At 39.2% G+C, this 26,368-nt stretch overlaps 1 protein-coding gene across 1 annotated transcript in view; it reads right to left on the bottom strand.

Moving 5' to 3' along the window:
- Nucleotides 1–26,368, bottom strand: part of LOC135195078 (coiled-coil domain-containing protein 134-like) — a 162,918-nt gene that overhangs the window by 21,449 nt on the left and 115,101 nt on the right. Inside the window, exon 3 of the mRNA XM_064221451.1 lies at nt 16,442–16,526. Coding sequence (XP_064077521.1) covers nt 16,442–16,526 — 85 coding nt within the window. The remainder of the gene's footprint in view (nt 1–16,441; nt 16,527–26,368) is intronic.

Consider the following 26,368-nt stretch of genomic DNA (forward strand, 5'->3'; position numbering starts at 1 on the left):
AAGCTGGATGTTTCACAGTCTTGACTGTGTATTTTGATGCATAGCGGTTAGATCCTTGGGGCCTCCTTACTTTTTGCAGCGCTACAAATAATGTGGAAGATAATTCATCGCTAAAAACTACCCTTTCCCAATCCTTTTCAGTCCACTTCAAATATTTTCTGCAAAAAGCCATCCTTTTTTTTTCATAGGCTTAGTGAGGAGTGGCTCTTTGCTGCAACACGACATGGGAGGGACCAAGGTCTTTCTGCAATCGATGTTGCACAGTCCGTTCAGATACGTTCCTAAGCAGATCAGGGTTTTGAGACTTCAAAATTTTGGCTGGCATTGATGGATGTTCCATAACAATCCTTTTTAAAATGTTATCCGTTCTTTTTGTAGTTTTTTGTGGCCTCCCTGAGCCTTTCTTCCGCTTCAGTGATGAATCAAGGTCCCCTGTCTTGGAGTGGTTGCACCACAATGAGACGGTGCTTTTAGAGATTCCCAGCTCTCTTGCAATAGCTGACATTGACTTGCCAGTTTTCCATAGGGTCACAATTTCTGCTTTCTTAACCAAGGATAAGGAAGTTTTAGCCATAATTCATTAGCTAGCGCGCAAGAGCGCCAAATGTAGCGGTGACGAAAGCGTGAATGGGGCAGGAGCGCATACAATGACAGCCGACCTTTGGGACAGCTTGAGTATCACTGAAGTGCATTAGAAACTCATGGTACCGAACAGCGAGACAATACAGGCTGCCAGACAAACGATAAATTGGGGAAAATATATACTTCTCGGGCGGAAATCGCAAGAAAAGTCTGACGCTTATTACAGTAATATATAGGGAGTCGTTCGCTTTTTTTTTTTGCGCCGTTATATATATATATAATTATATATATATAATATAATATATTATATATATATATATATATATATATATATATATATATATATATATATATATATATATATATATATATATAATATATATTATATATGATAATATATATATATATCTATATATATATATGTATATATATCTTACAGGTATGAATTGATGTGTTAGTGAATTACATATTGTGTGCCCTTGCTTGGAGACAGAGTGAGCTGTAGAGACGACCTCCTTGAATGAAGGAATCTGATGCGTATGCATTTTTAAGCTGGAGGCTGTCCGTACCGTTGCCAGGGGCAGTTTGGGGTGTGGTGGGTATGAACATTCATTTGTACGGATGTCACAGGTCTGACTGATCGAGGCACTTGGGGGAAGGACACTTTTCTTTGTGATAGGAAGAAAGATGGTTGAGCAAACGCCAGGTGTCGGGAGAAAACCCCATCTTAAAGGTATGGCACATATTTTAAATGACTTAGAAACAGTTGCCTTTGAAAAGAGAGAAGTGTGAAATGTATCTCTTTACTTAGCCCTTTAACGCCGATTGGATGTATTAAACGTCGACATAAATTGTCTGTTGGGTGCTGATTGGATGTATGGTACGTCGATAAAAATTTTTTTTTTAAATTCAAGGAAAAATACTTATAGGCCTACCAAGCGAAAACTTTTGAATCACACGCCTTGGGGGATGCTGGGAGCTCATGGATCAAGGCGTTGTTTTGTTTACAATCATTACGCAGGCGCGCATTTGCGAATTTCTTTCTTATCGCACAAAAAAGTATCAGTGACACATCTCAGAAATTATTTTGTCACATTGACATAATTTTTGCACCATTTTAAATTAGCCAGAACATAGGGTATTGTATATGAAAATGTGCGCAATTTCATGTAGAATGTGGGAGACGGTTTTTATTATACCCCTTCAGCGTTAAAGGGTTAATATTGCCTTTGAACAGAGAGAAGTGTGAAGTGTATCTCTTTACTTAATATTGTGTTATGTATCTTTATTACAGATGGGCTCTATTCCATGATATTAGAGACGGGATTCTCTATCTTGACTAATACTATGTAACAATTGACATTTTGGGTCTGGGAGTGAATACTTAGCCGATTCAATGTTCTGGTGGGGTGTAGCGTCGGGTTAATCGGGTACCTCTCTGCTTCTCAGTGTTGGCCAGTTAGTGATTCATGAAAAACAGTGTTTTAAAACGTGAAGGGGAAAAGTTCAATTTTTGACATATTAGTGTTTCGCGAGTGTGGCGAACAGGCTACGCATATTTGCGATGCATATACAAATTCAGTTTCCAGTCATATGAAGATGAGTGTGTATTTTCAAGTTTTCTTTCTTCTTTTCTCTTTTTTGTTTTTATTCTTTTTTGTTTGTGGCGAATTTACTCGAAGGGGGTTTTGTTTTGATGTCTCTCGAAATTTGACGGACATTGTAATGATGTGAACAAGGGTTTTTGGTTGTGAGTCACGCCCTGAGAGAGAAGAGAGAGAGAGAGAGAGAGAGAGAGAGAGAGAGAGAGAGAATTTGTGTGTGTGGGTCTGGGTGACAGGGGATGTTGTTGCTGGGTTGGATCGTTTAGTAAGCGTTTTGAACCTTTTTTTCTTTTTCTATCCCCTCCCTATTTTTTTTTCTTTGTTGCTTTCGTGGGATGATATGCTGGGCGCGGGATGAGTTTGTTTTTTGTTATCCATTATTGGGGGAAAATTTGTACGTATTAATTTTTCTGGATTGGGTTTTGTGTATATAAATACATTGATGTTATTAAGATCGGGGAATCTTATAGAACATAAGAGCATCCATAAAAAGAGAAAAATGGCGGATGCTAAGACTACCACAACGAACGTGAGTGCGGACGTGAGCCCGTTCAGGGGAATTGTAGATGGTGTGTTATCTCGGCCAGTGAAAATATTTATTGAAGGTGTGAATAATTATTTAAGAGCAAAGAATATAATGGATGATATAGAGGCGTTTAGAGAGGCAAAAGCTTTGCTAGATTTCAATAAAGGCCATTTCTCCCATCGTTGCAGGAGTTTCCAATTTGCAAAATGTACCTAGACTGATTTGCAAGCGTTTTTGAAAACAGCTTATGGCTCAAAAGAACACAGAGATATGGTGAGGGACCTTAAGGGTCTTTATAAAATAAGGAAGGGCACTAATAGCCTTGTAGAACATAAATCAAAACTTTTTGACTCAGTGGCAGATTGGGTAGGAAAATTGAAAACATTTAAGTGAGTTACAGGAGGTAGTGTCTCACTTGAGAATATTCATAAACTGATCTATTTTTCCCTGCTCTTGCATGATTTACCAGATACAATAGTGAATAGCTTTGATGAAAAGATTGAACCTAGTTCAGACGAAGAATTACTTTATACCCAAATTGAGAAACATATGTCTAAATGTCCCACTGTAGATAGTACAATTTGTAATGGGTCAGGCCCGGGAAATAGGGTGCAAAGAGACAGAATTTTCTCCTCCCTGTCTGTGTGCAAAAGTTGAATATAACAAAAGATCGATCGATCAAAGGCAACAGCAGTTGCGCTGTTTCAACTGCAATAAACCAGGGCATCCAAAGAAACTGTGTAGAGCTAAATACTGCAGAACGTGTAAAAGTACCGATAATTATTGGCAATCTTGTCTGTCTCAGATACAGAGAGATGCGAGGCCTACACCTCAAAATTCTGGAAGTTATAATGAGAGGACTTCCCAGGCAGGTCAAACCAGAGGGCAAAGGGATCGGCGAAATTTTTGGAAGGCCGATCAACAAAAAGGGTACAGGTGATTGGTACGTGCCATTGTGATCTTGTGGGGGACGCCCCAGAGCCCAGGCCTATAGTTTATGGAACTGTAGGGGATGTGGATATCCCGATATTTATAGACTCAGGAGTGTCTATAAATTTAATGGACTATAATTTGTATCAATCCATGTTTTCCAATTACCCTTTGCAACCCTCAATGGAGATGGTGTGTGATGTGCAAGCCCATAGATTAAATACCCTGGGTTGTGTTCAAATACAGTTTACTCTCGGTGACAGAGTACTAACAGAACCATTTTTGGTAATGAAAGGAATTGCGTTGGGCAACAGACTTTTGCTGGGTCATCCTGCGTGTAGGAGACACAAGATTTCTATCCATGCGGGTGTTAATGGGATAACAGTCGGAATATCGATCCATGCGGGTGTTAATGGGATAACAGTCGGAATACCTGGTGTTTTTCTGTTTATGAGGACATGATTAGAACAGAGGACATGTAGATTATTGAAAAAGGGGATGTGCTCGGTGATATTAATGGTAGTGATAAGGGTGTTACGGAGAGAGGTAATATTAAAACCCACATTGGTGATATGGGAAATGATTGCAGGGATTCTATCGGAGTTCACGGTGATAACAAAGGTGGTGATGATATTTTAGATGGGGGTGTTGATACTAATATTAATGTTATTTCTGATACTAACAATGCTGGGGATGATACTGAGGGTGGTAATGTGTATAGGGTGGTGGAAAGGGGAGATACTAACCACAAATATAGAGGTGTTTTATCCAAGGATATTGTGTTATTACCTGGTTCAAAGACTATGGTAAAAGTCAAATTGAAGGAAGTGAGAAAACCTACGGATGTGTGTGTTATTGAAAATAGCGAGAGACTTAGAGGGGCTATTAGCATGGCATTGGTAAACAGGTGGTTGGAGTTACTAAACTGTAATGATACAGTTAGGAGATACCAGAAGAATACATATATATTAGATTTCCAAGATTGGAGTCGTGATACTGGTTCAGTGGCTATCGTAGAGGGGAAACCTGAGTTTTCGGAGGCAGAAATGCAATCAAAGAAACGGATATTTAGAGAACATTTAGCTAATGCAGATTATAGTGAACATGTTGAAGCGGTAAGCTAGCTCTTGGCAGAATTTGGGGATACGGTAGCCTTACAAGGTGACAAATTGGGGTTGACTAATGTGTTAGAGCATAAGGTAAATTTGGAGAGTGGCACAAAACCTATTTATATTCCTGCATATCACATACCTTTCAAAATCAGAGAACAGGTAGAGAGTGAGGTCAATAGATGGGGAGGAAGAAGGAATCATTAGACCTAGCGTGTCTCCTTACAACTTTCCCTTGTTAGTGGTGCCTAAGAAGGCCGGTTCTGTCTGCGTATGCGTCGATTTTAGACATTTAAATGAAAAGACGATCCCTGACCGCTATCCAGTCGCGTGCATACCAGATCTTTTAGTTGAAATCGGGGGACATAATATTTAAAGCTCAATTGATTTGGCACAGGGTTTTTTGCAGGTCCCTCTCAGTGAAAGTAGCAAGGAATATACCGCTTTTTCAGTGCCCAAGGGACACTGTGAATTTACGCGAATGCCTTTCGGTTTATCGGGCAGTTCGATGACTTTTACCAGGTTGGTGAACACAGTTTTGCACGGGTTATTGGGCAAAAATGTTTTTGTGTATATGGATGACATATTGGTCGCAACAGACACGATCTCGCAACACCTGGAAGTGCTTACAGAAGTAATTAGGAGGCTTAGATAAGCAGGGTTGGAAATTAAGCTAGCCAAGTGTTCGTTCTTGAAAAAGCAAATTACATATCTATGCCATGTCATATCTAAGGAAGAGGTTAGAGTAAATGACGATAAAGTCAAAGCAATAGCAAATATTCGCACCCCCAGATGAAAGAAAGAGGTTAAGTCATTCCTGGGTATCGCCGGTTTCTTCAGGTTTGTGAAAGGGTTCTCTAATATAGCAGCTCCCCTAACAGATGTATTGCGGGAAGACATTCAATTTCAATGGAAGGAACCCCAGGCAGAGAGTTTTCAAAAGCTCAAGGACGTGCTAATGAATCCCCGTTTTGAAGTTTCCAGATTTTAGCAAACCTTTTACATTAGTGACCGATGCCAGCCAGGAAGGTATAGGTGCTTGCCTTATGCAAAAGTTTGATGGGAAATTCCATCCCATAGCCTTTTATAGCAGGAAGTTCATGACAAAGGGTAGCAACGTGAGATCAATGGCTACCATAGATAAAGAAGCCTTTGCAATAGTGTCGAGCTTAGTTCATTTTAAAATGTTACTGATGGGGAATAAAGTAGAAGTTCTTACAGACCATAAGTCATTATTAGATCTTTTTAATGAACCCGATTTGTCGCCTAAAAGAGCTCGATGGTTTTTAACTATCAGAGATTTTGATGCAAAGCTCAAATAAATAGAGGGCAAATTTAACATAGTTGCTGATGCTCTCAGCAGAAGTTTTCACGACACGGAAGGATTCCAAGTTGCGCAAGTCACTAGCGAGGCTATACAATGGGATATGGGTCTCAGAGCAAAGGCAAGATGAAGATGAGATTCTAGCAGACGCGAAAGTGTTTCTTAGAGGGGAATTAGTCAGGAAACGTTATACCGTATATACTCGCATATCATGCGACTTTTGAAACCTAATTTTGAAGCTAATTTTAAAGGGGTTGCATCATACACGCGGTATAAAATTAGCATACCGTCTATGCTTTCCCAAATCGGCAGATTGCGATAGTTACCATCGGAGGAAAACAGTAGATCTTTTAAAAAGTTATGCTTTACTTGTACTTCACTATATCCAATATGAGAATACATACATATTGTATGTATTCTCATATTAATATTGTGTTTTAAAATACAAAAGAGCGATCGTGCGCCATTTGCATTATTTTGGTTTATACAACATGTTTAACGTTCTAGACTAACCATCTATAATTTCCAAATCCTTTGATTAAGGCACAATACCGAAGGATTTTTTACTTTTTGTTTTACTCGGTAAAAGAAACATTTGGTATTTGAACTATTATTTTTATTTTAGGATACACAAGTATGTAAAAATTTATTAAAGTAAAAAATGCATAAAATAAATAAACTAAAACCCTCCAAAGTTGCTCTCAGTGTCCGTATCATCAAATAAGGCTCTGAATTCTTCGTCATCAAGGCAGTCATCATATTCGTCGTCTTCCAGATCTTTGATAATTTCATCTTCATCTCCTGCATCTTCGTATAGGACATCGTCTTCACTTCCATCCATAGCATTTGATATTCCACATTTTTTAAATGCTTTAATCATCACATTTTTATCGATTTCTGCCCACGATTCTTTAACCCACGAACACAATAGAGGCAAACCTGGAGCTTTCATCCTCCCTCCTTTCGTGAATGCTTTCTCTCCATCCAACATCCATTCATTCCACTTCTTCCTGATGTTGTCTTTAAAAGGCTTATTAATCGAGACATCGAGAGGTTGACAAACGCTAGTCAAACCACCGGGAATAACAGCTATATCCGTGTTTGTATCTCGAACACCTTTTACAACAGAGTTCACTTGATGTGACCTAAACATATCCCAAACTAATAAACTTTTTTCTTTACATAAACCACCAGGCCTTGATGCCCAAACTCTCTTTAGCCAAGTCTTGCAGCCATCATCGTTCATCCATCCTTTTTCGTGAACTTGGACAATGATACCGTTCGGGAATTTTTCTTTGGGCATCAATTTTCGTTTAAAGATAACAATGGGGGGAAGTTTCGTCCCATCTGCCATACACGTTAAAACGACAGTAAAGTGTGTCCTTTCATGACCCGTAGTTTTGATTAAAATACTTTTCTCTCCTATTTTATTTACGGTCGAGTTTGATGGCATGTCGAAGTTAAGCGGAGTTTCATCCATGTTGCCGATACATGATAATTTATAATTATTAGCTTTGCGGTGCTTTATTACAAATTTGTGGAAATTATTGATTTTTCTTCCAGTTCTTTGGGTAGTTTTTGTGCAATTTTGGTTTTCCTTCTTAGAACAAAGTTATGTCTTTTCATAAACCGAGTACACCATCCTGCACTTGCTTTAAACTCTGGAATGCCCATTTTTCTTGCTTCTCGAATTGCATACAGTCTTATATTACACCGTGTTATAATAAAACCATTTTCTCGGTTTTCGGAGACCCACTTTGCCACTTTATCTTCTAAATGCGGCCATTTACATTTGGATCCGCGATTTGCACACTTATAAGATGGAGTTGCTATTAAATTTTCCTTTTGTTTTCTCCAGCTTCGGACACAGCTTTCCCCGACGCCAAACCGCTTACCAGCTTGAACATTGTTCGTTTTTTCAGCTTCAGCTACAACTTGCAGCTTAAATTTAGCAGTAAATTTCCTTGCTGATCTTTTCTCCATGGTTCTATTCACTCTGTGAGCCGAGTTGCTACTGTTTCACTGCTTGCATTTCTGAGCTATATATACCAGCTGATTTACAGTTCTGGCAGCAATGTAGGCCTACTAAGCAAGATCAGGCATCTCTGTATTCTCTGGAGGACTGCTAATCCATTAGTATTAACCAGGTGGTCAGTGATCACACACCCTTCATAGCCCACGCAACTGACAAACAATTTTTTCCAACGATGTTTTATCTTTACTGTACTACAATACACACACAATCCTCTATCCGAAGTCCTAAAAACCAAAAAGCTTTAAAAACCTAAAACATTTTGGGGAGTAGAGCGTCAATTCATATGGAAGGTATAGTCTTGTTACCGTGGTGAGCTCTCTGGCGTGGCTTTTAAAGATCTGCCCTTAAGCCAATTTTACAAAAACAACAACTGCCCGTGCGTGACAGACCTTTGAATGTCCTTGAGACAAACTCCGAGGCTATAATTAAAAGATTATAAGGGTTTTTCATTCCCTGGTACTTTAATCTCCTACCTATTCGGCCCTGCTCTCTCCCTCTCCTAAATCTTACAGCTGCCTGAGCGAGAGCATTTTCCATGCCTATTTTTTATTTTGTATACGATTGCCCTTTCTCAGCTGTGAAGTTGATGTCTGTCCATGGCTGTGAGATGACCAGGAATAACTTGTAAGTCGGTGTCAAAGTCACTCCACACTTTAGTCAGGCCAAAACTTTGCCATATCGCATTCAAGCAACATTCAGTCATTGTTTCCTATCTATTATTTTGTGAGAGAGAGAGAGAGAGAGAGAGAGAGAGAGAGAGAGAGAGAGAGAGAGAGAGAGAGAGAGAGAGAGAGAGAGAGAGAATCTGTCTGTATACGATTGTTTAATTTCTCACTCGTCAAACTTACTCTGTTATGCTTTATTTCATATTTCCTTGCTCACCAATTTATTCTATACCTACGATATTAAGAAATCAAGATATGTGTAGAAGGGAGAACTGCCTCCAGACTGTACAGTCAGTATGGATTTAAACCCACGTGGAACTGGTTGAAATATTGGCAACAGCACCAAAATGAGATGCCATGTTGATAGAAAATCTGACTCCGTTTCTTGTTATTGCATAAAAAAACTTTATCAATCGTGAACCTACGTAATTTATTTAGAATTCTGCATAACGGAAAATATAATATTTGATATCTGCAATGGAAGAAATGGTTTTATCTCTGTTGTTGTCATAAATTTGGCAGATATGCGATCAAACACGTGGGAGGACCAAAACAGCCCAGCCAGATAGCTCAGCTCATTTTGTAAATACTATTGTTTGGCGTGCTAGGCTTACCCGATTCATTTGGGTGTGCGCTGCAGCTGCTGCTACTGCTACTCAAATAATCGCATTTCTCGTACTAATCCCAAGAGTTGACCATGGAAAATCCCAAGATTAACCAAATCTCCCTAGATAATAAAATAATTGACATATGCCAAGCCTTGGATTTACTCTGTCTATCAGGAAAAGATACTGATAAATTGAATTGACGGTATCTTTCCTGAGAGAGAGAGAGAGAGAGAGAGAGAGAGAGAGAGAGAGAGAGAGAGAGAGAGAGAGAGAGAGAGAGAGAGAGAGTATATTCAACCAGTGGGCATTAGTACATTATACCAGGCAAGTGTGTTCATGCTTGTTAAATGTGCAGTACAGGTAATTCATATCTGGAAGACAAAAGAAAACAAAAATATATGAATTTTGTTGCTGTCAGTCGCATGGACTAAATTTACAAAGAGCAGGGAACAAATCTTGACATTCCTCGAGAGATTAGAGAGATGAACCAAGGCCATCTAGGATATATCTCTCTCTCTCTCTCTCTCTCTCTCTCTCTCTCTCTCAACTATACTGTAAGTGTTAACTTGAGTCTCTGAAACCAATAGGTATTAGCACACGCGCAACTGTATGTGTGTGTGTATGGGCATACTGTTAAAAAATGTGCTGTGCCTACAGGTAATACCTACATCTTGGAAGATAAAACATACAAACAAATTTTGTTGTTGTTAGTCGCCGGGGATATAAAGGGTGTGACCAGCAGACAGAAAGATTAACATTTTTCCAGAGATTAAATAGAGCTGAATTTTGTTTTGAAGGTATGTCAAACCGGCGTTTAGTAAATAGGTATCATCTTCTAAAGAAATTTTTTTTCTCTTTTCTTTTTGCGGAAGAATCTTCAAACCATTTTGCCCTTTTGCATTCAAAGTAATGAGAAGGAATCACTCTATTCTTCATGTATTCAGTAAAATACTTAAACTAATAAAAACTAAAACTACGTACTGTATGCAAAGCACACACATCATCGTTAGCTTCCCGTGTGTAAAAGTTCATTCTAAGAAATTCACCGAGTAGTATAACTAACACCTGATTGGCTGGTTGGTAGCCATGGAGATCTGTTATCCAATGACTGCCCTCGGCTTCTGTTCTATTTATAGACATATGTCGTGGATGGCACTAGGTTTGAACGTTACCATGTTCGTGATTTTCTGACTGCTGACGGCAAAAATTACTCAATAATTTTCTTTATATAATTATTTCTTCGTGAAAACAATAATATAATATGATCATTTTAACTTTAATGTATAGTGGTATGAAAAATACCAGTGTGTCGTAGCGATGCGTCATAAATATAGTGGTATAAAATACCACATGGTGTTGTATCGATACGTAATCACAAAGTACAAATCCTTTTCCCGGACCATCCTCAAAATTTTACGACTCTTCAACTTCAAGACCGATATGGTGAAATATATTATAGTCATACTTATTGTTAAAATTCACAATTTGAACTGCAAAACATTATTAGATTTTGATTGTTATGTGCATATATTTTTTGCGTTTTACGGAATGTTTGTTTTGAAAATAATAGCTATTAGTGAACATATGGTATTATTTGTCCCACTATTTTATTATAGGTGATCTTATTTATCTCACATTCATTTAACAGTATTAGATTAATTTTTATTTAAATAAACTGTAATTAATAAATATCAATAATGAAAAACATAAAGGGAAAAAATGTTTTTGCTGCAGTAGTGATGTTTGTTTGATTATGCATCTGTCCTCACATTTCCGAAATCTGAAAAATTCCAAAAACCGAAACATCGGAATGTGTGTACTGCACATATTTTTAAACACGCACACAATGTCTACACATTTACTGATAACCGTTGGTGAATGACTCAAATTACAGTATTTAGAGAGAGAGAGAGAGAGAGAGAGAGAGAGAGAGAGAGAGAGAGAGAGAGAGAGAGAGAGAGGCGTGTTATTTTTACAATTACCCTATATATATTTTCTTAGGATTCTTTCTTAATCTTGATATTTTCTATTCAATTCTCGAGATTAGTAAGAAAATTACTGTAACTTGACTAGTAGCAGCACACATCTGAATGACTCGGCCATTAGCATGCTAAACCACAACCTATGAACTGACGCTCTCGGAAAAGGAACTCGCATGATACATGAGATACATGACAAAACCACTGTTTATTGGTGAAAATTTTGGGGTCGCATGATATGCGAGATCGCACGTTACTCGAGTATATACAGTAAGTTGCCTTTTTCGGGTTTGGAGTTAGAAGGTAATCTATTGGTAAGGAAAATTAAATATAAATTGAGAACCAGTGAAAGTAAAGGAGATACGACACAGATCGTAATTCCAAAAGTCCTAATTCCAGTGGTTTTGGATATACAGTGGACCCCCCCCATTTGCGTTCTCTGGATTCGCGGACTCACACATTCGCGGATTTCTCTCGGGAACGTTTCCCCGCATTATTCGCAGAAAATTTGCGCATTCGCGGTATTTTTCTATGAGAAATATCCACAAATTCCTGGGTTTTTTTTTATCAATTTCATCATAAAATGCACTTTTTGTGATAAAACTATTAAAAAACCAAGTATGAAAATTTTTAGTGGTTTTTCTTGAGTTTTAACTAACAAAATAGGCTGTTTTTAGGAGTTCCAAACATTCGCGGATTCTAACTATTCATGGGGGGGTCCGGTACGCATCCCCCATGAATACGGGGGGACCACTGTAGTTCATTGCAGGTTCAGTAGTCCACACTTGGGAATAGAAAAAACGTATGATGAGGTTCGTGCTAAATACATTTGGAAAAACATGGGGAAAGATGTGGAAAATTTCGTGAGGAATTGTACAGTGTGCAACGCATGTAAGCCTGCAAGAATAACTTCATGTAAATTAGGATCGTATCCTATACTGAGTAGACCTTTTCAGAGAATACATATGGATATCCTGGGGAATTTTTGTGAGTCTAGGTATGCGAACAAGTACTTGTCAGTGATAATAGATGAACTTACAAGGATAGTAGAAGTTTTCCCACTTAAGCATAAAACGGCTGAAGAAGTAGCCGTAGCGTTTTTCAATGGTATCATTTGCAGATACAGCTCACCCGAAGTTCTATTGACTGACAATGGTAGAGAATTTGTGAACAAAATGTTGGAATGTTTAGCAGAAGTCATGGGGATACAGAAAGTAACAATTATTCCATACAGACCCTAGGCTAATGGGTTGTGTGAACGAGCAAACAGGAAAGTGCTCGAGGCTCTTGGGAAAACTGTAGGTGGTAATGATAAGAATTGGGACAGATATGTTGATGTTGTTAGACAGAGTATTAACACTATGGTTAGTGATTCCATTAAAATGTCTACATTTGAAGCTTTGTTTGGTTGCCCAGCACACGGCACATTTGATTTGTTAACTACTATACCTCATCATAGGGAGGATACGATCGAGGCGTTGGTATCCACAGCGAGAGAGAGACATGCTTGTCTCAGCCGTAATCTCGAATCCACAATCACAGAGATGGTACAGAAGAGTAATAGTAAAACATCTGATCCCAAGATCAATGTCAGAGACAAGGTATTCTTAAAACTTAAAATGAGAAATGCACTAAACTAAAAATTAGGCCTGACGTTTGAAGGTCCTTTTAAAGTCATTGATGAGAAAATTGGAAACAGATTTGTAGTCTTAGAGGAAAAAACAGGTCGGTCGAGGTTACCACATATCTCGAAATTGAAAAGAATTGGTTGTGGGGATTAATGTATTGTTGCGCAATTGCTTTTTTTTTTCTTGCTGTCTGGTTTTTGCAATTAGGTGGTGAAATGTTTTAACATTTTTTTTTCTCTTTCATTTCCTTCTACTTTTTTTTTCACATTATGTATGTGCAAATCTGCTGTGCTTTGGCGTAAGATTTCGGGGTTAATATTTTACGTGGGAAGTTGTTTGGAAATACAGCAAATTTTTTTTTTAGCTGAGTAACGTGATGATAGACATGTGATAATTCCTGTGTTTATGATATTTGGGGCTGAATTTCTGTGGTTTTACGAGCCGAATAGGTGGCATTGGGGTATTATATAATTGGGGTAATGTCGTGGGGAGTTATGATTTAAGGACAATTTTTGGGGGGGCACCTTGGTGATATCCTGATGATAAGTTTGTGGAATGTGATTATGTGGTGTCAGTATAGAATTTTTTTTTGGAGAATAAGGGTTTCTGGTGTTGCAAATCTGTAGTGAGGTTCGGAGCACCTGAGGTGTTCACAGGTGGATTTTTGCTAATAATGCTGTGATGAATCCGGTTGCTGATTTTTCCCTATGGAGTTGATTACTCGGAGATTTGCACTATTCTCGTAGATGTTGACTATGGCATTCCACGGAGATGTATCATGTAAGGGGATTGTTTTCTGGCCGTTTCTGGTCAATGGGATTGTTGCGGTAGCAAATTCCGTAACGGTACATATTGCATTTTAGGAAAAATATTGAACTATATATGTTTCTTCTTCTCTTATGTGCGCTGTGTAATGGGGGAAAGTTCACTTATTATTGTTGTTATTATCTTTTTTTTTTCTTTTTTTTCGTTTCCTACAAGAGATGTCGTAATTAGCATTTCTATTTTAGATAGAAATTGTCGGGGTATACGAGTTAGGTAGAAGGGGTGTTCAGCATTATATTTCATGGAGGTTAGTTATATAAACAATAAAAGGGTTTTTTTTGCTGTTAGACATTATGGGTTCTCTTTTGATAGTGTGTTTGTCAGATATGGGATTACTTGTGAGGATTCAGTGGGTAAAGATTATATTTTGTTTAGTGAGGAATTTTTAATATTTGACTAGGAGATTGAGTATAATAATTAATGATGGATTTGTGGGGTAAAGCCGACTTTAGTTATTTTATGATCATGTAGACCTTTTCAATACGGACACACGATGACTTTAGAGAATTCCCAACTTTATATGATGGTGACGATGGAAACGACTTCGTTCTACGTACCAGAGGTTGAGTCGAGTCTACACACGAATGGCGATTCTATGGACTGCCTTTGCAACGGATGAGATGTCTTCGGTATATCACCTCAGGATACGTTCTGGGATAAATCAGGAGTCTACAATCTTCTATGAGGAAGGTGCGAGTAGCACTTGCATGGAAGTCACGGGATACTTCCTTGACAACGGGGTGGTGACCACATTTCCTTCAGTAGAAAACGTCAAATCTACAGTTTCGCGATGAGGGGGTGTTGGATACACTCACGAAGGTCGCAGATGCTGAATAATGGTGCATGCTGAGTTGTTTCAAGTTGGTTTACGTACTCGACCAGCATCTACAACTATTCGTCGAGTTCTGCTTATCTTAGTGACGAGGATGAGCCTTTCATCAATGAACGTTACACAATACCAATATTAATGATTATGCTAGGTGTTATACTGATCAGAATTTGTGCGCAGGGAGTTCTTAAACTTCTGTGGATACGGCGAGGCACAAGGGGTCCAGCAACGAAGGTAGCCCTAAAGCATGTGGCAAATTGATACATCATGCATTAGTTGCTGACGTGGTGTGCGACAGGAGTGCACAAAGGACATAGGTGGCCAAGCCATCTTACAGGTATGAATTGATGTGTTAGTGAATTACATATCGTGTGCCCTTGCTTGGAGACAGAGTGAGCTGTAGAGACGACCTCCTTGAATGAAGGAATCTGATGCGTGTGCATTTTTAAGCTGGAGGCTGTCCGTACTGTTGCCAGGGGCAGTTTGGGGTGTGGTGGGTATGTACATTCGTTTGTACGGATGTCACAGGTCTGACTGATCGAGGCACTTGGGGGGAAAGACACTTTTCTTTGTGAAGAAAGACGGTTGAGCAAACGCCAGGTGTCGGGAGAAAACCCCATCTTAAAGGTATGGCACATATTTTAAATGACTTTGAAACAGTTGCCTTTGAAAAGAGAGAAGTGTGAAATGTATCTCTTTACTTAATATTGCCTTTGAAAAGAGAGAAGTGTGAAGTGTATCTCTTTACTTAATATTGTGTTATGTATCTTTATTACAGATGGGCTCTATTCCATGATATTAGAGACGGGATTCTCTATCTTGACTAATACTACATTTTGGGTCTGGGAGTGGATACTTAGCCAGGAGAGTGGAATGATAACAAAATAGTTTTCTTTGTGGGGCAGACTTCGGTTTTATCACTATGACTTATTAATCAATACATATATATATATATATATATTATATATATATATATATATATATATTATTATTATATATATAACTTTATCTTATTATAAAAATGTAATTTTTATATAAGCAACTTACGAAGTATTTGCATAGGTGAATCCTACATTGAAGGCAGTGGGATGCATGACATCATCTACTCCAACACATTACAAATAGTAATGAAATAAGAATAGAGAAATTACTAGCTTTGGTCAAAGGCTTGCTGGTTCCTTATGAGTTTGCAAAATATGATTCTGGTGTTTCATTAAACACTTTAAAAAAAATTCAATTATTACTTTATTCTCAGATAAGCAATTCAAGGCTAGAAATAAAAGGAGGCTTGAAAATCAGATCTCTTCACCTGAAGTAGTCCTATCTGTACATTTCCTGGACCTGACCACTAAACAATTTATAAACGAGGCAATTACAGACAAAATGGGCTCCAGATATTTGAAGGTAATTGCCAAAATGATTCAAGTCTAGAAAACCCAATTATGATTACATAATGGACTCAAAAAAATCCAGCAGGGTTTCAAAGGTGTCGGCTAAAAGTGAGAGGACTGTTGCTTACAGATTTCAGATATTAGTCTAAAATATGAAAAGCATTAGTCCACTGACCTGATGTAACAACAAAAGATAACCAACTATCATGGCTAACGGCCCATGATTGCTGATTATCTTTTGTTGACTTTCATAAACTATACATACATACAGCAGCCAAAAAACTTTCTGCTTCCACATAAATGATTTATGAAGTGTATATTTTTCAGAGAAATTGCCTAAACTAATGTTCAAAAGCAAAAATAAATTAGGATTAAAATAAACAAGACTTTAATAAGATGTACTAACCTTCTCTCACAGTTTCATCTTCAGGAAATTCCATTCCAGGAACAAATCCTTTTTCTCTAAGAGTTACCTGACTGATTTCTAAAACCTACAAAAGACAAGACATTTATGTGATAAAAAGAGAAATATGATACAACAAAAACATGATGTTTTTACAATAAAACAGTTTTAGTTATACTTACCCAGTAATTACATGGCTATAATTTCTGTTATTTCGCAGCAGCACAGATTCAAATTTCACGGTAGCAACACCGCAAGTGTGTAGGTGACACCAGTCTCGCCCCTAGAGAGAAGGTTAGGAACAACACAGCAGAATAGCTCATTCCATTTGTGCTTATGTCCATAAGTGGGGAGAAGGGAGGCTCTGATCATGTACTTACTAGGTAAGTATAATCAAAACCTAGTTTTATCAAAACATCATTTCTAATTATGCAACTTACCCAGTAATTACAGAGCTGATTCCCACATTGGCAGGTGGTGGGATATATGGACATACTCTACTCTAAAACATTAAGTCATGTAAAGAATTAGAAATATAAGCTGCTAGCACTGAGACGATGCTTGTTGTTCCTTGTTAGTTAAGAGAGCTTGCAGTAAAGGCTGCCTCTGGTTGGTGCTCAACTTAAAACTGTAGTGGTGTAGCAGTAGAGCCAAGGGTCACCTCTGCTTTAGGGGGAGCCTTGTATCAAGGATGATTCCAATTGCTCACAAGGACAACAATTTGCCCTTGCCTTGGGCACAATACCATAACAAAAACAACCAGATTATGATGTTACCTACACTGAAGTAAAAATCACAACCCATCCACTATAAGTGTCGGATGCTCTGGGTACAGTCCCCCTTATTCACGGGGAATGGGTACCAGACCCACCTGCGAATAGCTAGAGCCCGTGAATAGTTGAAACCCTTATAATAAAAATGCTTGAAACTGCCTATTTTGTTAGTTACATCTCACGAAAAACCTACTAAAAATATTTATACCTGGTTTTTTAAATAGTTTTATCACAAGAAATGCATTTTATGAGGAAACTGATTAAAAGAAACCAGGAATTTGTGGATATTTCACATAGAAAAATACTGCAAATAGGCGAATTTTCCACGAATAATGGGGTGTATGTTCCAGAGAGAATCCGTGAATACGTGAGTGCGAATATGGGGAGTTCACTGTACATTTTACCCTCTTGGTTCCCTAAACTTTGACCCTTCACTACAAGATGAAGGTTCAGACAATAGGAGGAAATCCTATGTTTTCTTCCTTGATACCATGCTAGTAATTAAAACTTTCAAGGTACTGTACTGCCTAAATTTTAACACTTCAAAAAACTCTCTTACACTCATGAGAAATGGTGAGCAATCATACTACCAGTAGATCAAATGCCAAATGGACGTATGAGATATATATCTCTTGAAAGCTAATGAGGTAGAAGTTGTACTAATGTCATTAGCTTTGCTAAAAGGCAGCAAATGCTCCTCTTAAATCTGAGAATCTCAGAAGATAAAGTCCATTACAGCGGGCCCCCGTATTCATGTTCTGCGGATTCGCAGACTCACTGATTCGCAGATTTCTCTCTGGACCATATCTACCCATTATTTGTGGGGATTTGTCTATTTGCTGGGTTTTCCGACGATAAATAATCACTAATTAGTGTATTTTGATGTTATTTTCATTCCTAAATACATTTTTATGATACAAAAATGATTTACTAATTTTAAAATATTAATATTAATTGATCAATACTGCATTAGTCAGTTTAATAAGATTAAATGATATCACATAACAACAATAATAATTCTCTCTCGCTCTTTAACAACAATAATAATTCTCTCTCTCTTTTACGAGTTGTAAGTTTTTTGTATGATAAATAAATGATTTACTAATTTTTTAATGTAAAGAGCAATCAACTCATTAAAGAAAATACTACAGAGAATTAGTAAGACTTCAGTTCATAAATTTAAAAAAATATGTAAGAATGAAGGAAATCCCAGTCTTTACACATCTTTCTTTCGAACTCCAGGTACCAAGCAGAGGTCCAACAGCTGTTAAATATATCAAGTAATGTGAGAGGGGAGGGAGTGTGTTCTCTCTCTCTCTCTCTCTCTCTCTCTCTCTCTCTCTCTCTCTCTCTCTCTCTCTCTCTCTCCACTGAGATGAGATATTTTTATGGTACACGTATATATAATATGTTTATTAATATTTTCAAATAATAATAACAATAATAATAATAATAATAATAATAATAATAATAATGGATACTGGCTCAAAAACTTCAAGGCCCTACACCCACGAATAGCAGAACAACTCCAGCATTGTATCTCAAATCACCAAGCACCCAAATGGATGACCACAGGAAGAACATCCTTAGTCCAGAAAGACAAGAGTAAGGGAAATATAGCCAGTAAACTACAGGCCTATCACCCTGCCTACCAATAATGGAAGTTACTAACAGGTATCAATCAGTAGAAAGGCTATATAACCTACCATAGAGACAAACACCATCCCCCACCAACAGAAAGGCTGCAGAAGGAAGTGTAGGGGCACAAAAGACCAGCTCCTGATAGACAAAATGGTAATGAAGAACAGTAGGAGAAGGAAAACCAACCTAAGCATGGCATGGATAGACTATAAGAAAGCCTTCGACATGATACCACACACATGGCTAATAGAATGCCTGAAAATATATGGGGCAGAGGAAAAAACCCCATCATCTTTCCTCAAAAATACAATGCGCAAACTGGAATACAATACTTACAAGCTCTGGAATAAGACTAGCAGAGGTTAATCATCAGGAGAGGGATCTTCCAGGGCGACTCACTGTCCCCATACTCTTCGTAATAGCCATGATTCCCATGACAAAAGTACTACAGAAGATGGATGCCGGGTACCAACTCAAGAAAAGAGGCAACAGAATCAACCATCTGATGTTCATGGACGACATCAAGCTGTATGGTAAGAGCATCAAGGAAATAGATACCCTAATTCAGACTGTAAGGATTGTATCTGGGGACATCAGGATGAGTTTGGAATAGAAAAAATGCGCCTTAGTCAACATACCAAAAAGGCAAGTAACGAGAACTGAAGGGATAAAGCTACCAGAAATTGGGAGCAAACATCAAACACATAGATGAGACAGGATACAAATACCTGGGAATAATGGAAGGAGGGGATATAAAACACCAAGAGATGAAGGACACGATCAGGAAAGAATATATGCAGAGACTCAAGGCGATACTCAAGTCAAAACTCAACGCCGGAAATATGATAAAAGCCATAAACACATGGGCAGTGCCAGTAATCAGATACAGCGCAGGATAGTGGAATGGACGAAGGCAGAACTCCGCAGCATAGATCAGAAAAAACCAGGAAACATATGACAATACACAAAGCACTACACCCAAGAGCAAATACGGACAAGACTATACATAACACGAAAGGAAGGAGGGAGAGGGACTACTAAGTATAGAGGACTGCGTCAACATTGAGAACAGAGCACTGGGGCAATATCTGAAAACCAGTGAAGACAAGTGGCTAAAGAGTGCATGGGAAGAAGGACTAATAAAAGTAGACGAAGACCCAGAAATATACAGAGACAGGAGAAAGACAGACAGAACAGAGGACTGGCACAACAAACCAATGCACGGACAATACATGAGACAGACTAAAGAACTAGCCAGCGATGACAATTGGCAATGGCTACAGAGGGGAGAGCTAAAGAAGGAAACTGAAGGAATGATAACAGCGGCACAAGATCAGGCCCTAAGAACCAGATGTTCAAAGAACGATTAGGACGGAAATAAACATCTCTCCCATATGTAGGAAGTGCAATACGAAAATGAAACCATAAACCACATAGCAAGCGAATGCTCGGCACTTGCACAGAACCAGTACAAAAAGAGGCATGATTCAGTGGCAAAAGCCCTCCACTGGAGCCTGTGCAAGAAACATCAGCTACCTTGCAGTAATAAGTGTACGAGCACCAACCTGAGGGAGTGATAGAAAACGATCAGGCAAAGATCCTCTGGGACTAGGTGTATCAGAACGGATAGGGTGATACGTGCAAACAGACCGGACGTGACGTTGATTGACAAAGTCAAGAAGAAAGTATCACTCATTGATGTCGCAATACCATGGGACACCAGAGTTGAAGAGAAAGAGAGGGAAAAAATGGATAAGTATCAAGATCTGAAAATAGAAATAAGAAGGATATGGGATATGCCAGTGGAAATCGTACCCATAATCATAGGAGCACTAGGCACGATCCCAAGACTCTGAAAAGGAATCTAGAAAAACTAGAGGCTGAAGTAGCTCCAGGACTCATGCAGAAGAGTGTGATCTAGAAACGGCACACATAGTAAGAAGAGTGATGGACTCCTAAGGAGGCAGGATGCAACCCGGAACCCCACACTATAAATACCACCCAGTCGAATTGGAGGACTGTGATAGAGTAATAAATATGTGGCGCCGTGGCAGAGTGGGTTAGGTCGTCAATGGACTGGTTAAGCAACATTGGGGCTGGTCAGTCATTGGATGGGTGACCGCTCTCCTCGGCGTTGATTCCTTGGGAAAGGATCTTTATCATAATTTCCTCAAGTTTACTCAGCTGTAAAAAATGAGTACCTATCCCTGATGGGTAGGGTCCAGCTATGGGTTAAATAGCAAAACTCAGCAATGATGTTAAGAAATGAAGGAATAAACGACAACGACGTAAATGGAACCTCTGACATCAGAGGAGCTTCGTCCGGCAGCCAGGTATTCAACCCAATTGAAGGGGAAGACGGTCAGGTACTTGGAGGTCGTCATCCAGCAACTGATCACCACAACAACAGTAACCAACAGCCTGAGATTGGAGCTACAGAAGCAAACCAAAGGAAGATATAGACAAGAGAAGAAAATAAGGAAATATGGAAATGCTACATCAGAAACAACCTGACGGAGAGAGGATATAGAAGAAGGTTGGTCAACATCTGGAATGAGAGGAATAACAACCCCCAAACAGAGCAGAGGCTGGCAGACAAGTAAGGACAAAAGGAAAAGAAAAAGAACTGGCTCTCACACAAAAAAAAGAACTGGGAAAGGAAAGGGAAATGTCACACGACAACGAATTACACGAAGACGAACTGAGAGACGATGCCACAGAAGATGACAGGGATGATGAGGTATCAAACAACGACACACAAAGAAACACCGATGAAGTAACAGAGAGGACGGAATGGGTAGAAAAGATTAGACAATGGATGGAGCCAGATACAGAGAGAACAAAGATCTCCTCCATGAAAGCCTACAACACCAAGAAATTAAGGGAGAAAACAAGTGAGGTCAATGAAATATTGGGCATAATACACACCACCAGTATCACAGAAACAAATAACTTGGCATATGCAGGAGCAAGATTAGTAGCAGAACTGATGGGGATACGAACACCAACACCACAAGCACAACCAACCCAACAGAAACCAAAACAGCAACCTCCTTGGAAAAGGCGCCTGGAAAAGCAAATCATGGTGATGAGATCTGACTTGAGTAAACTGAAAGAGATGGCAGAAAAAAGGCTAAGAAGCAAGAAAACAAGGGAGGAACTCAACGAGAAATACAAAGTACAAGAGAGGGGACTAAACAACAAAGTAGAAGATGTAAAAATGATATTGTTATGATACAATAAAGTTTGTTCATACTTACCTGGCAGATATATATACAGGCGGTCCCCGGGTTACGACGGTTCCGGCTTACGACGTTCCGAGGTTACGACGCTTTTTCTTATTCATGGAAAAATCCATCCTGGGTTACGACGCTTGTTCCGAGGTTACGACGCTGACGCTTCCGACGCTCCGAGTTAACGACGCTTTTAAAAAACGCATACTATGATAAAAATCCTTTATAGTTTAGCACAGTATATTAATAAAAATAAGTTTCTGGTTAGATTACAACAAAAATTTTGAGATTATGATGATTTTCGACACTTTTTATGTTGTATTTTTCTATGTTTTTTAGTGACGCCTCATATGCGGAACTAGTTTCCGAGCGAAAGAATACAGAACTAGTTTACATAAAAACAGTCCAAAAGCCGCAAATAATGAAAAAATCATTGCTTGTTTCCAGTAATAATAACAAAACGAAGTTTCTGGTTAGATTACAACGCAAATTCCAAGTATCCAAAGAGAGACATTATCCAGTCATTTGATCAGAGAGAGAGAGAGAGAGAGTAGAAGAGAAGAGAGGAGAGAGCGAGAGAGAGAGAGAGAGAGAGAGAGAGAGAGAGAGAGAGAGAGGCGTCTTCCGACGCTCCGAGTTAAGGACAGAGAAGTGTTCGTTTCGTTAAACGGCCTCTGACTCATGCCAGTAAATGTTTTGTTGATACTAATAATATAAGCCTATTTAAAGATACGTTTACTTTAATTAGTCTATATGATACGTAAATAGTAATCAACTGTTCTTGTAGCCCTCAATATTTGGCAAAATCGAAGTATCCAAAGAGAGACATTATCCAGTACGTAATTTGATCAGAGAGAGAGAGAGAGAGAGAGAGAGAGAGAGAGAGAGAGAGAGAGAGACGCTTTGGCAACAATGGTCTCGGGGGTTTTTATAGCTTCCTTCTGCTTGATGATCGTGGATATTGTAGAAGGATTTCGACCATACTCGTTTGCCAAATCGACGATACGAACGCCACGTTCATGCTTTGCTATAATTTCATGTTTTGCTTCCATCGAAATCATTTTCTTGGGTTTTTCTTATCACCTGCTTTGTTTTTAGCTTTGAGACCCATGGTTAATAATAAAATAGACAAAATAACACGAAAAATAGGCGCAAATACAACGAACTAAACAACGACGTGTTAACATGCAGCACCAACAAACAAACAGACTGAACGCCATTTATCGGTCGCCTATACAACTAACACTCATCGCAAAATCGTATCTCAAATATTTCGTTGTATATCAAAGCTTGTTATTTTTCGCAAATTTTCTGTTGTATCTCAAAACATTCGTATATTAGGGCAATCGTATGTCAAGTTTCCAATGTAATTTGATCAGAGAGAGAGAGAGAGAGAGAGAGAGAGAGAGAGAGAGAGAGAGAGAGAGAGAGAGAGAGAGAGAGAGAGAGAGAGAGAGAGAGAGACGCTTTGGCAACAATGGTCTCGGGGATTGACGTAACGTTTATTTTCTGAACAGATAGGACAGAGAATGTTCGTTTCATTAAACGCCTCTGACTCATGGCAGGAAATGTTTTGTTGATACTAATATATAAGCCTATTTAAAGATACATTTACTTTAATTAGTCTATATGATACGTAAATAGTAATCAGCTGTTCTTGTAGCCCTCAAGATTTTGCAAAATCACTCCAGGTTGTACTAAAACTTCAAGAATGTAGTGTCACCAGAGGATTACAATAGTTTTTACCTTCAAGAACCAGCATTCTTTTATGAAAATAACTCCAGGTTGTACATAAAACTACAGGAAACAACATGTAGTGTAACCAAAGGATTACAAGTAAGTTTTTATAACTTGTTTTTATTAGTTTAAGACATATTCCAAGCGTCGTTCCGGCTTACGACGATTTTCGGCTTACGACGCGTCTCAAGAACGGAACCCCCGTCGTAACCCGGGGACTGCCTTATAGCTGTATTTTCTGAAGTCCGACAGAATTTCAAAAACTTCCGGCACACACAGTGGTCGGCCAGGTGGTTAGTACCCATTCCCGCCGCTGGGAGGCGGGTATCAGGAACCATTCCCATTTTCTATTGATAATTTTTATTTCCACTGTCCCCTGAGGGGAGGTGGGTGGGTACTTAATTATTATATCTGCCAGGTAAGTATGAACAAACTTTTATTGTATCATAACAATATCATTTTGTTCATGAAACTTACCTGTCAGATATATATATAGCTGAATCCCACGTTGGAGGTGGGAAGGGACAGAATAGAAGGATTTTGGGAAACAAATGCATGCAGATGATTTACATCTTGGTTCCACCTGTTAGCATAGCTGGCTTCGTGGTTACTGCCACGTAAGTCTGCTTGTGCTACTAAGTTCCAGCGAGGTAGAGACCTATATAGCTGTGCACTCCAGATGATCTGTCAACAGGGGCGAGACACGACGTGACTAGACCATATTGACCATACCATGAGGGCTAAGAAGTAAAACAAAATAAATATATACACAAAATATATATATCACCACCTGACCAACTAGCCAAAGTTAAGGTGTGTTAACTAAGGCTTAAGAGTTAAGAAGTCGCCCTTGTCGGCGACTCAACTAAATTAAGAGCTCTTCCTAACCATTTTCTACAGGATAGGATGAGTGGTACTTCTTGCCCCCAAGATTGTGTCTGCAGACACGTATGGCCCTAGCGAGCAGCAGATCTCATATGCCATCTTCACATCTCATCTTCACATCTCGCAGGGAGTGTGAAGTGAACACAGAGTTGCTTCGCTAAAAACATGGTACTCAGGATGTTGCTGAGTGCCATGCTCTGTTGAAATGCTTCCGAGGCCGCGCCCTCACCTTGTGAGCATTCAAATCAAAAGATTTTAAATCTTTGTGCAAACACAATGAAGGAGCTTTTTTTGAAAGAACTCCTTAACAATAAAGCCAGGGTGTTCTTCGATATGGCAAGTCTGGTCTTTTTCGGAACACCTGCAGATTGCCTGAAGGACTTCGACTTTCTTGAGTTTTATGTAAATAAACTTGAGAGACCCGACAGGGCACAGGACTCTCTCTGGCTCCTGCCACTAAACTTGTGCCATCCTTGATTCCAAGCTCCTGGCCCAAGGACAAGACGGGTTTCCATTCTTAGGCCACAACGGAAGGCTTAGAGAACACACCGCCTGTTCTCTAAAGCCAAAACTTCTGATGATGGCTGACAATCACTAACCCCCCCTTTGTTCGTATCTAGAGTGGTTAGAAGAAGGCCTTTCTGATCACGTGCAAGAAGTTAACAGGTAGGAGAGCTTCGAATGCTTTGACATCAAGAACTTCAGACTATGTCTAAGTTCCATATTGAAAGCTTCGATCTGGACATACACAGTCGGTCCGTCTGTACTAAAGTCAGGTGACCGACCAGTTGACCAGTCAGACGAATCAAGGACAGCAAGGCTGTACCCTGAAGACCATAAGGCACTATTCTTCGCTGAAGGATGAGTGTCTGGACTGCCTGGGCGATTCAAGCTAAGCAAACTTTGGGGGGTGTATCAACGCAACCCAACGTCGTCAGCGAATCAACTCCTGAGCAACTCCTGACTTGAGCTTCTGGTGCCAGGAGAAAGGAGCGAGGAGCAAAAAGGCGATTCAGTCCCGAAGGACGAATGCCTGACAGTCCAATCTGGTCTCATGTTACATGATCATCGGGGGTGTACATACGCAACCGACTTCGTCAACAAGAAACTCAGGGCTACTATATGTTGCCTGCTCTCGCACGAGTGTCTGACTCCGAGAAAACAGGTGAGACAAAAAGTAGAGGTGAGCGAGTTCCGAGATTCCACAGAACTCAAAGATCGTGAAGGGCTTTGTTGTTTGACAAAAGCAAATCTCTGAGCCCAAAGGCTGTCAACAACATATTTGCGTATTCTATAATAGTTGTGACTGCCAGCTTATCCTATTCTTCGGACAGAAAGGTAAGACGGTAATCTTATTCCTGTCAACATCTCGATAGTCTGAACGTAGTCAGACTCAGAGCGGAGAGGTTATAGGTACCTTTCGTGATAGAGTAGACGACGTCTCTCGGGAAGGTCCTTTGGAAGTGACTAGGAAGGAAGTGACCTCTGTGATCCATTTATCTAGAAGGCCAACATGGGGCGATCAGCATCATTGTTGCTCCCTGTGGTGTCATAAATCATCTTATTACATCCTTCAAAATCATAGGATGGCGTTTAATGCTACCGCTCCCAGATCGAGAATAAGAAGCCTCTTCGTCCTCAACATAGCGAAGAGAAGAATG

Source organism: Macrobrachium nipponense, chromosome 15 (genome assembly GCF_015104395.2).
Source record: "Macrobrachium nipponense isolate FS-2020 chromosome 15, ASM1510439v2, whole genome shotgun sequence".
Classification (NCBI taxonomy): Eukaryota; Metazoa; Arthropoda; class Malacostraca; order Decapoda; family Palaemonidae; genus Macrobrachium; species Macrobrachium nipponense.